The 16,415-nt window shown below is 36.2% G+C and overlaps 1 protein-coding gene across 2 annotated transcripts in view; it reads right to left on the bottom strand.

The window, feature by feature from the left end:
• PLXDC2 (plexin domain containing 2) overlaps positions 1–16,415 on the bottom strand; it is a 355,810-nt gene that overhangs the window by 89,046 nt on the left and 250,349 nt on the right. For both annotated transcript variants that reach the window (XM_016124268.2, XM_016124276.2), the window contains exons 6-7: positions 14,887–15,005; positions 1,531–1,630 (exon numbers count right to left, since the gene is read on the bottom strand). In XM_016124268.2, coding sequence (XP_015979754.1) covers positions 1,531–1,630; positions 14,887–15,005 — 219 coding nt within the window. The remainder of the gene's footprint in view (positions 1–1,530; positions 1,631–14,886; positions 15,006–16,415) is intronic.

Raw genomic sequence — 16,415 nt, forward strand, 5'->3', positions numbered from 1 at the left:
ACACTTGAATATTAAAATATTAAAATACGTTTGTAAAAAACATTTCTTTTGTGTTGTGAAGGGTCTTTTCCTCCAAATGATAGTATATAAGAACTTCAGCGTGGACCAAGATGCCTTCTGAGAAAGCCGCGAATAAAATTCTTTCTGGGAATGAAAATAACCCCCACATAAACAAAAACTAGTTTTTCCTTTTACTTGTGCCATAACTGATTCAAGTCGTGCTGGATTTAACACCTCAGAGAAGGAACGTGAGAATGCTCTTCTACCATCAGTGTCGGCTCTTCTAGGACTCGGCTTCTTACCTAAGGGTCCTGTCAGATGTCTTTACGTTGCCTCCATGTCCTAATACATCCCTGCTTGGTTCACAGTATGATTTCGCGTCTGGAAAACCTGCCTCGATTTAACAGTTCCCTTGAATGTTACCTCCCACACGTTCTCAGCCAACATGGAGAAAACGCCATGATTCATATTCTTCCCCACGCAGAACTGCCACATAGGAAGGTTGTTCTAAACCACAGTTGTAAGATAATCCTTATGTTTCCAGCCACTCCACTCTCTGCAAAGTCTAAATAATTTCCACTGCACTTACTTTCTATATTTTAGAGATGACATAATTGAACAGAATTAGCTCAAGTCAAGACCGAACAGCATATACATGTGATAAATTAGTCTACTACTATCATAAAAGAAGAAAAAGAACTTTGAGCAAAAGGGAAAGAAATGACCTAATCTTGACATGTATTTTATTATTGTTTTTTGCTTTAAATAAGCACATCTAGGACACAGACAAACAGATTCTGGGTGTGGAGTATTTTACACACCCAAGCATCCCTCAGGATTATTCTTGAAATAGGAGAGATTTAAATAATAGAAGCTTTCAAAGAATGGCACTATAAAATCAGACTACTACAAGTAGCAGTTACATTTTTCAGTTTCTAATATGATAAACAGCTTCCCAAAGTAGTACATGTGTTTTTATTCTACAATATGTAAACTAGACTAGATAGGCAAAAATTATTTCAAAGAATATACATATCTTCTCTGGCAGTTATAATGCCACCAAAATTTTTATTTACCTAAATTCATACTTTTTTCTTTTATCTTCATTTAGGCTCTCAAGTAGTTTTATGCAAACACGTCAATCATAAAAGGGTACAATTTTAGCTAATAAATGTATTCAAACTAAACAAAAAAAAGTCACATACCTACCTATGAGTCCAATAATCTGTCTCTTATTTATGTTCTTCTTATCAGTAAAAGAAATATAGCTGCACAACAAAGCTAAGTAAACCAAAGAATCCAAAATATACATTCTTGCCTTGGCTACTTAATGGAACTTAAATTATTAGTTCAAAAGTAATAGAGAGAGAGAAAATGTAAGCTAAAGTTAAAACCAACAAATATAATTAACAAACGGCAATTATCTAAGTGATTCTATTGTTCAAAGAGTTTAAGTCTTCCCAGATCAATCTCTTTTAAATCCACCCCCACAGCAGGCTCAGACTTTGCGACTACCCTTCTTCTACGTACTGGGAATTTGCTGGATCCTGTGGACCACGACGAATGCATCAGACAGCCCAACTTTCACTGGATGATTCGTCGAACTGATTTGTGTGACCAAGACAGGAATCTAAAAAAGAAAAAGCAGATTGTCATGTGTTAGATTTCTATTTCATTCAGTGGTGGGGGCAGGGAGTCTGAACACCTGGTTTAATGTGTAAAATCAGGAGATGAAGATGGAGAACAAGAAAGAAAGAGAGAGAGAGAGAAGTGAATATTAGAGAAGAAGGGCATAACTACCTAAAATAACATCCATTTTGTGCTATTTGATGGGTTTAAGTGACGAGTTCCTGGGCTTACAGATAGCTACTTGAAAGCAATAGATTCTCAGAGAATCTAGCTGATGCTGGATGCTGAAAACTTATCACGCACAGAGATACACCACGAATGCATTTAGTGCTGATATCGTTTCAGGAACAGAAATTCTTCTTGCACTATTTGTTTCCTAAAGGACTTAATTATATATTTATTTTCATAGTTTTGAAAAAATCTTTGTTTACATGTTGCCTTATAGATATAAATTCTAGAGAAGACAAATAGCTGCACTGCTAAATATATATTTTAACAATATCATTGTTGATTACTATATAGTGATATTTGGCAATTGTTAATGGGTGTCAAACTTTGCCATTCTGGTTGAAACTTGTAAGGAAAACTTATGAATTATTATGTCAGGTCAGGGTCACACTTTCTAAATTTGAACCTCAATGGAACCAGAATCTAAATATGTAGACATTTCTAATATTTATAGCTTAGAACATTAGGATACATTGAGAATATATTAAACATGATATAAGTTACAAATGAGACTAAATTTTGGAGTCCATTTTTTCCTAGACTTAGTAGAATCACTGGAAATACAATTACTATCTTTAGTACTATATTTTCAGAAATAAAAAAATGGGAATGAAACCGTCTTCAACAAATAAAAGGACAAGAAACAAAAAAGGAAGGCTAAATGTACCCACAAATCTCTAGGTAGAATAAACAGATTGTGGGCCATCTGTGGGTAATTCCTTAAGGAATACAGTAGATCACGTATTGTTGTATAACTTATAACAAACAGCATAGCAATAAGAAAAAAGGAAAATAAGTTGGAGAGAACATAAAATTGCATGTTTTTGCCTACGACATCATGAAATTGTAAAAGAGTTAATTTGTTGAAACTGACCAATTAAGAGGATATTTTGATGTTTCTGAAACTTCTGACATCATCAAGTAAATGGAAGATGACATTTTGCCTTCATGTACTAAATCGGTCCTCTCTTAAACGAGGGTAAGTATGTCCAGTTCTTAACCAGCATGAAAAAGTATTCTGATATTTGGACAAAAGAAACAAACAAAACAAAAAACCCCACGAAACAACAATTTCTGTCCCTAAAAGTTCATTGACCAAATAAAACCCTGATATACTTTACTTAGTGATTTACTAAGCCACACAGTGTCAATATATGAATCCCTTTTCTTAATGGGTATTACACTATTAGCCAGTTTTATGTGGAAGAGCACTAATATATATATATATATATATAAATGTAACCTACATTTAAGGCAGACTTATAGTTAAAGACAAAAAGACAAAAAGATGGGAAAAAAAATCCTAATTCAGCTTATATTTTGTATACCCTAATAAGACAAAGTCATAATGTTAATAGATGCCTGCCTACGAGTAAGTAAACATAAAAGTTTTGCTACTGGCATTTGTCATTAGCTTTCATGCTCCAACATCTACGACTGCAGTTTTCCTCAGCCAGTGTAAAGAATTTTACCAGATAATTTTGTGGTAATTGATTGCATTTCTTCTCTTTCCAAGCTCAAAACAGAACTTTAGTTTTTATTGCTATCAGCTGGAAAATCCCATTATGTTGTTGTGAGTATTATATTTTTCTACCAGAGTTTGTTTTCCAGGTGCCATGGGCTTGCTTCCTGCAGGCATCCCAATATAGTAGCTTTCTCTTCTCTTCAGATTATCCACTCTACCTTTTCTGCCTTTCTTCCTTATCTCTTCCCTTAGCTAGCCATCTTTCATTTGATTTTGTTTTCTCCACCTCTTTCCTTCCTTTCACACCATTCCTTTACATTTTGTCTCTAAGTCGAACCCTCTCCTCTGGTGCTTCTATCTGTGGTGGGCTGACCGCGCTGACGGCCCTCATCGATAGCCTCCCTGTATCTGCACCTTTTGCCTTTTCACTTGGTGGCCCTCTCCCAATCTGATTCTGGGCTCAGTGACATGGCAAAAGAAGACAATGGCAAATGTGAAGCAAAAAGGAGTCTTGAAAAAGTGCTTGCACATTTCCAACGCCTTTCTTGGTCCCCTGCCACTGCCATGAGGATGTACCCTGCTGCTTCGCTGAAGACATATGAGTGACACGTGGAGAGATAGTCTCCTTCCAGCACAGATCATCCTTGACCCGCTAGCTTCTAGCCAACCCGCCAGCTAACAGCTGACACATGAGTGAGCCCAGCTGAGATCTGTAGAGTTCAACCCAGATCTGTGGAACCACCAAGGTGATCCACAGGTTATCTTGTGAGAGATAAGAAATGTAGTTGTTTTAAACCACTACATTTTGGGGTTATTTGTTCCACAGCAATACTAACTGATACATTCTCTATTAAAGATCCAATAGCCAATACAAACTTCTCTGGGTGTTTCTACATAAAATGAAGTAGTATTCTTCTTGTTAGGTTTATGGAAATCAGATAAATATCTCTTCACTTCCAGGTACAATTACCATTCTAGTAGAAAGTTTCCTTTTCTGCATCTTTTTTCAATCTTCTCTTTATTGTCTAATTTATTCCTTCTCCTCTGGATTCCAGAAACTAAGACCATTCGGTATGTTATCTTGATCCAGATTCACTTAACTCAAGGAAAATCCATCAAAAAGTAAAATGGGTAGGCTAAGAATATAGAGAGTTTTCTGTCCCTGAAAATAATGCTATCATATATTGGCTAACCCTCTAAGAAGACAGTTATAGATGACTTTTAATGACTCTTTCAAGCCTCAGATTCAATTATTTCATTCTTTTGAATGATCTTGACTTGTCCTAGCTTCAGTGAGTAAATTCTTAATAACTATACAAACAAAAATATAAGAGTGATGCTCTACCTATACATGAAAACAGCACAGGTAGGTAGAAGTTGTCATCTGTTGCTACCAGTTTTTTAAATTCACTTATTCATGAGATTGTGACTTCTGAATACTGTGTCTAACAAATTACTATTCCCACAAATATCTCTATTATGAGTCATAATATAATGTAGGAATGTAAAGTAGAAAATAAATTTCTGAGAATGTCTACTACATATAAATTATTTTTCCCAAAAGGTATATATACAATCCATGTTATTTGATAAGACAGAAAGAATTCATTCATTCATCAGATATTAATTGAATATTTTCTTTGTATTATTATAGGCACCAGAATTACAGAAGAGAAGAAAACAAAGACCTGTTCTCAGAGAGGTTACATTTTAGAGATGATCTCTTTAAGAGAAAGAGTCATAAAAGTTTTCTGTGATAAGGTGACTTTTCTGTAATAAGAGAGCCTACCATGTGGATACTTGGAAACAGCTCTGGGTAGGACCAGCATATGCGAAGGCCTCAATTAATTTGCTTTTGGTGTCTTTTATGAATTACAAGGTTAAAACTAGAACAAAAGGAGTAAATGAAAGTGTCAAAGTCTGAGATGGAAGGTGGTGGGGGCAGACCACAGGGAGAGAGTATTCCCTGTAAGCCATGACAATGACTCTGAATTTGACTTGAAGTCATAGAGGGAAAGTTTAGAGTGTTCAGAACAGAGGAAGGGCATTCCCTTATATCTGGAAAAGATCACGCTGGCCGCTGTGTGATCAAGGCTCTAGGGAGCAAGGGGAGACGGAGAAACTAGTTAGTAGGTATCTCGGCTGCCCAGGTAAGAGATGGCCGGTTTGGACTACACTCGAGTGGTACGTGTCAGAGGTAGAAGCAGAACAAGAGGATGAGTTCTGGATGAATGGAGAAGGTAAGTCATCAAGACATGCCCCGGATTTAATAAGGAGAGTGAGAGAGGGGAAAGGCAACAATGCCACCAGGTTTTGGTCTTAGTAGCAGGAAAAATGAAGCCACACTCTTCCCCAGGGAGGCCGTGTTGCAGATTTGCGGTCCATTTGCGTCGCAGGCTATGAGAACGGTGTCCCCTGCATGTGCAGAGGAGAATCTGCGCAGCTCTGGAGGGGAGCGTGACACGTTCTACGATGGAGAAGACGAGGAGGGGAGGGCTGTGAAAGAACGATGACCTTGAGGCAAGGCCACTGGCTCCGAATGCTTTTCTTTAACACCTTATAGAGTTCATGAATGAGAGCTTAGGCTTTCTGAAATTGGGAATTTTATCCTGATTAAATATTAAAATAAAAATGTATAAGAAGCTTTCGATTCCCCACATCTTCCTCGAAGCCACCCAAGATGTTTACAAAACAATTACATACCAGGTTTTGGGAAAAATAAAACGTTTCCATCAGTTGAATTAAATGCTTAATGTTGTAAAAGATTAATGAGGAAGAGATGAACTCTGGGCTTTCTCAGCGGTGTCTTTCAGAAACATGTTTGCCTGCTTCCATCTGATATTATCGTTATCTCTATTCTGCCTTCTTGGACTGTAATCTTTTAACTTCCAGATATCAAAGGCATGGGGCTGTTCTGAGAAAGGGTCGTTCATTCACTCACTGCAACCAAGGGAGGGGGTCGCGTAAGCATCTGTGAGCGAGTCAGACCAGGCTGCTTGTTTCCATGTCAGTGTATAGTGAGAGACCCTGAAGGTAAACCAGAAGTACTGCTAAACGCACGTTTGAAATGAACTACTATTTGATTAATATCAACAAAACAATTGCATGTGTGTGTACAAATAACTATCTAGACTTACAGCTGATATTGCACAAAATTAGCATCAGAAAAAGGCTGCCATCTTGTCATAATCACTTCTTCTGTAGAGGACTCTGTATTTACAGGGAGAAGAAGTACTCAAATCAGACACCATGGCTAAGGATGACGTCCAAGTCGAAAAACTCTAAAAACTTTGCTTATGAAAACCTATTTTTTATCCTTTCTACAAATTTACATTCATCTGGATAATACCTCCTGAGCTAATTCTTGGGGCTGTCAGGAAGCCAATCTGTAAGTATACAAACTTTTAACGGCCTAAATGGTTTTTAAACAAGAAATGTAGCTTTATTATTTTCACATGCCTATAATAGTTACCTTTTATGATCAAAGCAAAGTTTACTTTTCACTTGGCCTCTCTATGATTTGTATTGAATCATACATTTCTGAGAATGAGTCGTATTACAACTACATTCATTCCATAGGCTAGGTATTGAAAAGAAGCCTTAATGCCAGTTTTAATATGCTCCCATTTGGCTCACACCAACGGTTATAATTTTTTTTAGGTATTTTAATTTTTATCCCATTTTACAAGACAAAGATACATTTATTACTTAAGGATAAGATTTTCTGTAAATGATATAGTGAAGCAAACTAAGTGTAGATGCATGAAAGAGTCACAATAACTAGACAAAATGAAGGCAGGAAGGACATGAGGAGTAAGCAGAGGTGGGCAGAACACAGCAGCCTCTGGACGAAGAGTCAGACTCAAAAGCTGCTCCTTATTCCACGCTATGGTATCATTCACCGGGATGCAAGGGCCTGATACAATACCTAAAACGTGAACTTGCACATCCGTCTCTCAAACAGGGAGATAACAGCATGCTGCTCGAGTCAGAGGTAATGGGATTTTATTTTCCTGTCTGTTCTGCCCTGCAAACCTCGCCAAAACATTCATTTGTTTCCATTATGGACCCAGCTATCTATCTAATAAGGAGCACAGCATCTCAGCAAGGGCTTGATTGTATAGTATGTGTGCCAATGTATGAATCACATGCCTATCAGAATGTTATCTGGAAAAGAATTACTCTAGACTTATTTTTGTTCACTCGCTAGTAGCCACATATATATAGATATATGTTTTGACCCAAAGCTTACTATTTTACCCATTCTCATTTGCATTCAACCCGTAACTTCCTACCTCATCTTCCTTAAATGTCTCATCTGGCTTCTGCATTACTCTGTAGGATATCTGATTCTAAAAAGTCCACTCGTATTTTTATATTATCAAAACAACACATAAAGTCCAGAGTGTTAGTGCTCAGGTGTCTGAAAACTACATTTGAATAGAAAGGCTTTGGGTTAAAATTGACAATATAAAAACCCGTTTGCTGTCCATGCAGTAAACATTTTGCACAAAGATTTTAACCCCTTTTGAGCTTATGGTTCCTGACCTCTTTCATACGCAGGTATCGAGCAAGGCCCTTGATGGCATGAAAGTGACAGAGAGCCCTACACTGAGGACACATCCGAAACATCTCTCCTGCCCCGTCCGCACATTCGTACCCCACTGAAAAAGCTGATAAGTAGACACAACTCCTACGTTAGAAGAGGAGTTTCAAACTTCACCCCTACGGAAGCTGGTGCTGGCCTGGGGTGAGAAGGAAGAAATTGGTGAGGGAGAAACTGGCGGGAGCACACCCTGAGTAACAGTGACCCCCAGCTTCTGATGTCTCAAGAAAATGTGCAAATCTATATTTTTATTTGAAACCTTCCAATATTGAAATAGTGGCAACGAGCCATTTGTCAAACACGCATGCACGCACGCACACATCAGTGACCTCCGATTGAAAGGCTGCCCACGAAGCTGGCAAACGGCGTGGAGCTTCCTAGAAATGACAAGTGAGGCAGGTGGGTGCCCGCCGCCTTAAAAAGCATGTGCAGCTCAGCTCAAGACGATCAAAAGTGTGGTGGGGACTTTCTTTGGAGTGATAGCTGGATAAAGGAACGAGTCTAAACATTGCCTGGGAGTAAAACACCAAGGGAAAAGAAACGGGATTCGACATCTCTGGGTTTGGGGAGTCGCAGAATGCAGAGGTCTTTTCTGTCATGAAGCATTAGAGCAGGGAGACTGCACATGGTCTGATGGAGGCAGGGGCGCCTCGCGAGACAAAGCTCTTCAGGGATAAAAGGGAGTGCGGCTTCGGAGCAGAAAGGGCACCAGAAAGATCGAATACATTGCTCAAGAACCATACAGTTCGCTATTGGCACAGTCTACATCTAGAAAGATTTCTTCTAGGTTATTGATTCTTCTACCTTGCTACTTTCTTTTCTTTTCTCTTCTTCTCTTCCCTTTTCTTTATTTTCTCTCTCTCTCCTTCCTTCCCTTCCCTCCCTCTTTTCCTTTCCTTTCCTTTCCTTTCCTTTCCTTCCTTCCTTCCTTCCTTCCTTCCTTCCTTCCTTCCTTCCTTCCTTCCTTCCTTCCTTCCTTCCTTCCATTTATTCGTTTATTTATTTTTACTCACAGCATTTGTTATTGGAACATTGTAAAGGGAGATAGGTTCAATTTGTCATTTTCTTGCAATATGGAAAGTAAAAAGAAATGGAAACTTCTGGAGCTTTTATGTGTGAGATAACTAAAAAATAAAGATATCCACAAATGCAAATGAATTAGATCCTAAGTAAAGCCATGTAGATAAAATTTTACACTTTATGTATTTAAAATATAGGAAAGTATGATAATATAAAATCGTCTGTCTATATCTTCCTTAGAATATTGCTTGAGAGTTTATAATCAACATTTTATGTTATCTGGGTTTTCTCAACCTTGTATTATAAATCTTTTAAATACATTTTCAAATAAATTTTATTTAAGTTAAATATATAAATATTTATTACATATTTTCTCATATAACTATAAAGTTTCTTGGATGTACACACACATATATTATATTAACACAAACCGTAACTACAAAGTTTCTTGGATATATATGTGTGTTTGTGTACATATACACATATATTAACACATGGCAAACATTTTTACAGATACAACAATAGACATAGAAGGTAAATTACTTCATATCCAAATGGCAATTGTTTCTCTATTCAGTTCTTTTTGGTTTTCTCTTACTCTCTTGAATTATTTTTCCCCATAAATTTTATAAGCTCGGCAAATGTTTACCTTTTAATATTTTAAGGATGATTACCATTAATGAAAGGTCGTTAAAGTTTAAATAAGAGAAATACTCTTCGAAGAAATTCAAAAAGTATATTAAGGGTGTCATTTAAACCTTCAGCCAACTGGCATTGTTGACTTATTAACTATGCATTCTTCCACAGGAAACAATAAATGATATACTAACGAACATTATCTTTAAATATTTAAATAATAGATTAAAAAGAGATTTTACCTAATAAACAATAAAGTTCCACTATATAGACCTCCTCTAAAATTTGCTGCTGAAGGAGACAGTAAGATATTCAACTACGAAAATGGATAGACTGGTCTGACTCTCAGCAGGGCATGTATTCTCTGATTTCCCCATCACTCTGCAGAAAGAGATTACATGACATTTTCTTTCGAGCACATTGTCTGACACTGATGACCACCTTTTTCCTCTCATGAGCTGGTGATAATAAAAAGTTACCAAATTTGCAATAGACACGAAAAGAATCATATCCTTCCCTAGTTTGTATTTTATGTAACAATAAAATCAAAATATAATAGGAGAAGAGAGATGAAGCAAGTCAGAGGAAAGGACATTTGATGCTACAGTAGGACAGGCAGCATCAAGAACTATAGAAATGTGATTTCAATAGACACACAATATCAAGCCTCGATCTATTGTAATGAAGCAAATAATCATCACATTCAATGACAACTTATATTAATAAAGAATCTGGGATCTAGGGTCATAGCTAGTTATTAATGGAATAGGTAATGGGAATTAAATTTTCCCAATTCCATTTATCTAGGAATGCATATTTTTATTATTATATTTTACCTATGTACAACTTCTTTTCCTTTTTGAAAAACTGAATAAAGTAAGAAAAATTCTATGAAAGGCAAACCATTCCCACCTCATGCTCTCCCAAGTGGCTAAGTTACTGTATAATATCAACTACTCAAGAAAGACTGTTGAGGATATCAAAGCGAGTAAAGATGTTCAGTCATTTCTTCAAAAGGAAGTCAGTAGGAAGGCAATACGGTACACTGGTCAGGACCACAGACTCTGGAGTCATATTCCCTCAGATGAATCTTTGTTTCACAATTTTGGGAAAGTTATTTAATCTCTTTGGGTGTTTCAGGTTCCTTCTCTGTAGAAGATAAAAGTAACTACCTCTTGGGTTTTGTGAAAATTACATGAGATAAATTTTAAGCACTTAGGTAACAGCCTGGTATATATAAAGAGCTCGATAAATGCTAGATTTATCAAATTTGGAGGCTATTATTAAAAGCAAATAGGACTTCTGGTTACAGCAGACAACTCGTATAAGATCATTTCTACTACCGAGATCAAGCAAAAAAGGTGAATTATGGATGGAAAGCATCTGTTGAAGGCATCAGGTGGCTACCAACCGGCAAGGACTTTAAAAGCCACAGATACAGAGAAAAGGAACTCATAGAAGTGAACCCAACATCACCTTCCCATCAAGGCATCGGACAATTCACAAGCCAAGTTTAAAGACAGAGAAGCTGAGCAGAGAGTACTTCAGGTAGTCTCATGGAACTGAGGAAAATACAGAGCCACTAAGGCCATGGGTCCACAGTAAACACCCAGGCCTTTCATGGGGATGGATTCCTAATGGACTGTATTCCAAAGTGAGAGGGCTAAGTGGCACTAGTCAAGCCTTTATAAACACCGATGCTCAGCTGAGAATGCGCTTAGCACTGCAGAGGATTAGCCTGTTCTATCCTAAATGCCAAACAAAAAATAGTTAAACCCTCTCTGGAGAAAGAAAACACCACATGATCTCTTTAGTATTTTGTAAACAATGCCCAGCATTTGACTGAAAATTACCAAGCATGGAGAGAGACATGACCCATGAATGAAAACCTTGAGGGAAAAAATGTAGATGATAGAAACAGAAGCATAGGAAATCTAGATATTACAATTATCAGCCACGAACTTTAAAATAACTGTTATTAATGTATTTTAAAGAAAACAGATGCCAAAATGTTAATTTAATCAGATAGTTAAATTTATGCAAAAAAACAAACAAAAAAACCCCCGAATACTTGAAACTAAAAAGTTCATTAAAGTGAATAGTTGATAATTTGAGAAAAAAAATTTTAAAAGATATGTTTTTTGTCCTTTGGCTTCATCCTAAGTAAACTATATCTTTGAAGTTAACAAAAATAAACAGCTCTGTAATAATAAGGGCCTATAATTTAAAACAGGATTTGAAATCTGTGGTTGAATAAGACAGAACTATAACCTCACAAGAGACAACTTAATTATGTAAGAGAATCTTTGCTTCCGCTGCTTCTCCCATCAGAGAAACAGAGGGCCAGGAGAACACTGGGACTTCGGTGAAGGAATGCTGTGAGCTAATGCTGTGAGCTAATACTCACTCGGATTTGAAACGGCACTAGTGCTTTCTCTAGCTCAATCCCATTACAAGCGAGATTGTTATGAAAAGCACAAATGTATTTTCTAATTTATTGGTCATTATTTACTTAGCTGGAGAAATGATATACAGAACATGACAGAAATGAAAATCATTTGAGTGGTCAGTATGAGTATATTAAGATTTACAAAGAGAGATTACTGGAATAAATTAGCTACTGGAATAAATTGTTTCAGGATAATAAAAATGAAATTTCTGCCAATAAATTTTTTTAATGCATTACTAATTTTACTCTACAACTTAACAAAGTCCTTTATTGGTATTTTCTACATAAATCAGAATTTTTTTTCTTACTCACATATAACACAATAAAACAAAGTTGGCATTAGCCAGCTAGAAGCAAATTATTACAGAAAGAATTATATTACTGCCTTATCTATAATTTTGGTTCTGTAAGTTTAACTTGGACAGGAACACAAAATTATACTCTGTAAAATCTTATGTTTTTATGATTTTGTTAGCTTGGCAAGTTAACTAGGAATACTTCTGATTTTGTGGGATTAAAATTGTGTAATATACTGAAATCAGATGAAAAGATTAAACACCAAACATTAACAAATATTTATTGGAAAAAAACAAATGAGTAATACATATGTGAATTGTTACACATAATCTCTTTGGGAAAAAAATGTTTAAGTATCTTGGGATCACTAAATTAAGGTCTTGAGTCCTAGATTTATCCTCGACTAGCTCTATGTATGACCACAGCATGTCAATCAGTCTGCTTAGCTAATTGTGCATGATCTAATTACAGAATTAAGCCACATGCATCTACTTGGCAGTACCTCTGTGAAGGCTAAGAATATTAAGAATATAGGATATTGTAAAATAATTGAAAACTGTAATGTATGTGAAAGCACTCTGTTGGATATAAACATTATGCAAACAACTATTTCATGCTATTTGTGATGATAAACATTTTTCTACAAGTGCCAAGAGGATCTACTTCTCACCTCAAATGCAAGGGGACTTTTATTGTGGCAAATTTTACAAAGGGAAATTTGCTTCAACAAAATAAAATGCATGACAATTATCAGAAGAAAAAACAAAACAGTAGAACAGGAAATAAGAGACTGCTTTCTAACTAGTTCAGAGAAAGGACAGTAAGGCGAATAATAAAGTAATGACTTCTTTGGAAGTCTGAGTTCAGAAAGAGGGATGCTTGACAAGACAATAGTTTGAGCGTATCAGAAAGTGTTAAAATTGTCTACAGCTTAATATTTCCCATACCAAAATAGAAAAACTGTAATGGAAAATTTTTCTTTGATTAAAATAAAGAAAAAATATCTTAGAAATACAAAACCCACTGTAAACAGAGAACGGGGGAAAAAAACTGTTACTCTGAAATGCAAGACATTCATTGAGAACAGTGTAAATGGAGATGACAATTTTGATAATAAAAACTGGAGAGAGAGACCACAATAAAAACACAAACCTCTGTTTTAACAAAGACTACAGTTAGTGAGGTTTAAGACTCTAGACTTACTGACCCTGTGTCTTTCCAGAAACTTTACCACTGTTGGTTAAAACTGTTGAAAACCAACATTCCATAACATCACTATGAAGTCCCAGTAGCACACTAGATTGTAATGAAAACTTGAAATGAATAAGTTCCTTTGAGTGACATTCTCTTAGTTCCCAGGGAGTATGATTTAAGAATACTGTAGGCTATGATATCAAAACATAGCTTTAGATCAAGAAACACTAAGCGCAACAGATCCTGTATATAATATATTCTATTTATATTATTTCTCCAAGTAAATAATTAATTCCACACAGAAGAATTCTTCAAAAAAGTGGACGCATTGAGCCTAGTTATAAGATTTCCAATAGTTGGCTTATTTAATAAAAATATAATTATCCCTCACTTTACAGAAAAGATAAATTTCAGAAGACCTGACCAAAGTGGACCCTTTTAAAATTGTCAACATCCTCTTAATAGTCAGGAATCCATTTCCTAAGGGAAAATAACCCTTTACTTGAAAATAAGATATCGAGCCAGTATTATTATAAATACCTATCAATCCATGAGTTAATAGTACCCTTTATCAATACACATTGTCAAAATTTCTCTCATGCCTAGTGACTGCCTAAAACATCACATTTGCTGTTCCTGGAAGTTGATTCATATGTTCTCCGTTTTCTTCCCCAAAAGTTAAGGTTATCTAACAGACCTTAATTACGTTATCAAAAGAGTTTTAAATCAAACATACTATTATTCTAATTTAGACATTCTGTAAATTTAAGGCTACGATTTAGTAAGTTTCCATTGTCTACTTTGTCAGTTTGGCAACATAAACCATAAGTTTAAATTCCCTTGTTCTTCCTGTCACTTAGATTTCCAATTAATCTTTCCTGTCAGCGTGCAGTGACCACTGATGAAAGCCTGTCCTGTAATGCTTTTAGCACTGGGTCATTGAGCTGTATGAATTTTCACGCTTACTAATATTTTTGGAGATAGAACCAAAAAAAATCACAGAAATTGAAAAGGGAAAAACAAACAAGCAAAAACATATCTATAAACAATCACATTCCAAACTGGAAATATTTTTTCTTAGTTATTTCATTATAATATCACTAGAATATAATTATTCAATAATTTTATAAAATTCATGGATCATAATGCCAATGACAGTAGAATACAAAACAAAATGAGCCTTTCAAAGAATTACCAATCAATCTTACCCAGCAGATTAAAAACATTATCTTATGAAGCAAAAGAAACCAAGAAGTGAGAAAATTATTTGAGATTCATGACTATAAAGTATCCCTTTCCTGACACTTGAAGGAAAGAACAGATAAGATCAAGGCGGAAGGAAATCACCGAAACATTACTTACTTCTTTGTATCCAAAGATAATGCGTCCGTCCATGAGCAGGGTTGCCTGGAACGTGAAGCTTCCCAGGTTGTAATTATCCTGAAGATGTACATGGTCCCACTGAACAACAAGTGCTGTGCCTATAAACCCCATCGGAATGGGAGAAATGCAATGAGAAAAACATATCAATCAATTCCGATGGGAGCCTTCACAAAAACATGCAACTAGCCTTCAAATCTAGCAGTTGTACTGCTTTTATATGGTTAACTGGAATTCTGTTATTGAAACAGCATTTAGAATATTGTTAAAGAATTGAATATTCTCTAAATATTTGGTAAGATCTAACCTCACACTGAGATTAATACTGAGCCCAGTATGGGGGGAATTTTGCCTTAGGAAGCGCATTAATGTTAATGGGTACTGTCTGCTTAAATTTCCATGAGCCGCTTTCAAAATGCAGCCCAAGCGAATTGAATGAATTTCAAATACATTGACAAATACTGAGAAAGAAAGGAACACATTCAGAAAGCTAGAGTCACTTTAAAAAGGCCCCCAAATATCTCTTCCATACTTAGAATTATACTCTTCCACACTGAAGAAGTTCTTTTAACATTATTGGAAACATTCTTCTTTGATTCACAATGCCTGCATTTCTGTCTTTGTTGTATAGCTTCGAGGAGACTGCAAGGTACCTCAAAGAGCCCCAGGCTACAATTTCTAAAGCCTCCTTGAAGTACATGGGTATAAATTTTCAGTGCTATATATTCATATTCTGATGAGTCAATCTGCCAGTGTTTACTATAAAACTATTAATGTGAAATATAAACCAAAACGCAGTTCAATAGCCACCAATGAGAATTCAGACGTTTGTTTTAACTGACATTGTTTATTCTCTCTCTCTCTCTTTCTCTCTCTCTCAGAAAACAAATAGCAGCTAAGACTTCTGCTTGGCTCTAAGCATTAGATTTTCTATTTGGCGAAAAAATCACATTATCAAAAAATGTTGCATAGAAAATGAAACTCACAGATTAAAAGAGCATGACTTATCTCTCAGGTTGGTAAATGTCTTATTAAAAAAAATCAAAAATGTATGACAGGAAGAAAAAGAATGCATGACATGGAGCTTCTGGGTTAGTGAAGACGTGGGGGTGATGGAAGCTCCGCACCCCTTGCCATACTCATTTCTCCCACCTGACTGTTCCTGAGTTAATCCTTGTACAAAATGATCAATGCAGAACAGAATACTGCATTTACTCTGTTTTTGACTATAACTTAAAGCTTTTGACCAAGGTGGCAACATAGGAGGCTCCTGAATTTCCCTCCTCACATGGACAAACTGAATGCAGAGCTACACACAAAACGGTTTCCTCTGCAAGAAATCCAGAACCTAGCTGAGTGACTGCTATGCAATGGGCAACTGAGAAAATACCCACGTGGAAATTGCACGCATTCAGGTGCTGACTGTGTCTTCTCTGGAGTCCAAAAGAGCCTGTGGGCACTCATCCACTGTCCCCCTCTTCCTTTTCGCTCACTCCAACCATAGCACCAGG

Source organism: Rousettus aegyptiacus, unplaced genomic scaffold (genome assembly GCF_014176215.1).
Source record: "Rousettus aegyptiacus isolate mRouAeg1 unplaced genomic scaffold, mRouAeg1.p scaffold_m13_p_10, whole genome shotgun sequence".
In the NCBI taxonomy this organism is placed as follows: domain Eukaryota; kingdom Metazoa; phylum Chordata; class Mammalia; order Chiroptera; family Pteropodidae; genus Rousettus; species Rousettus aegyptiacus.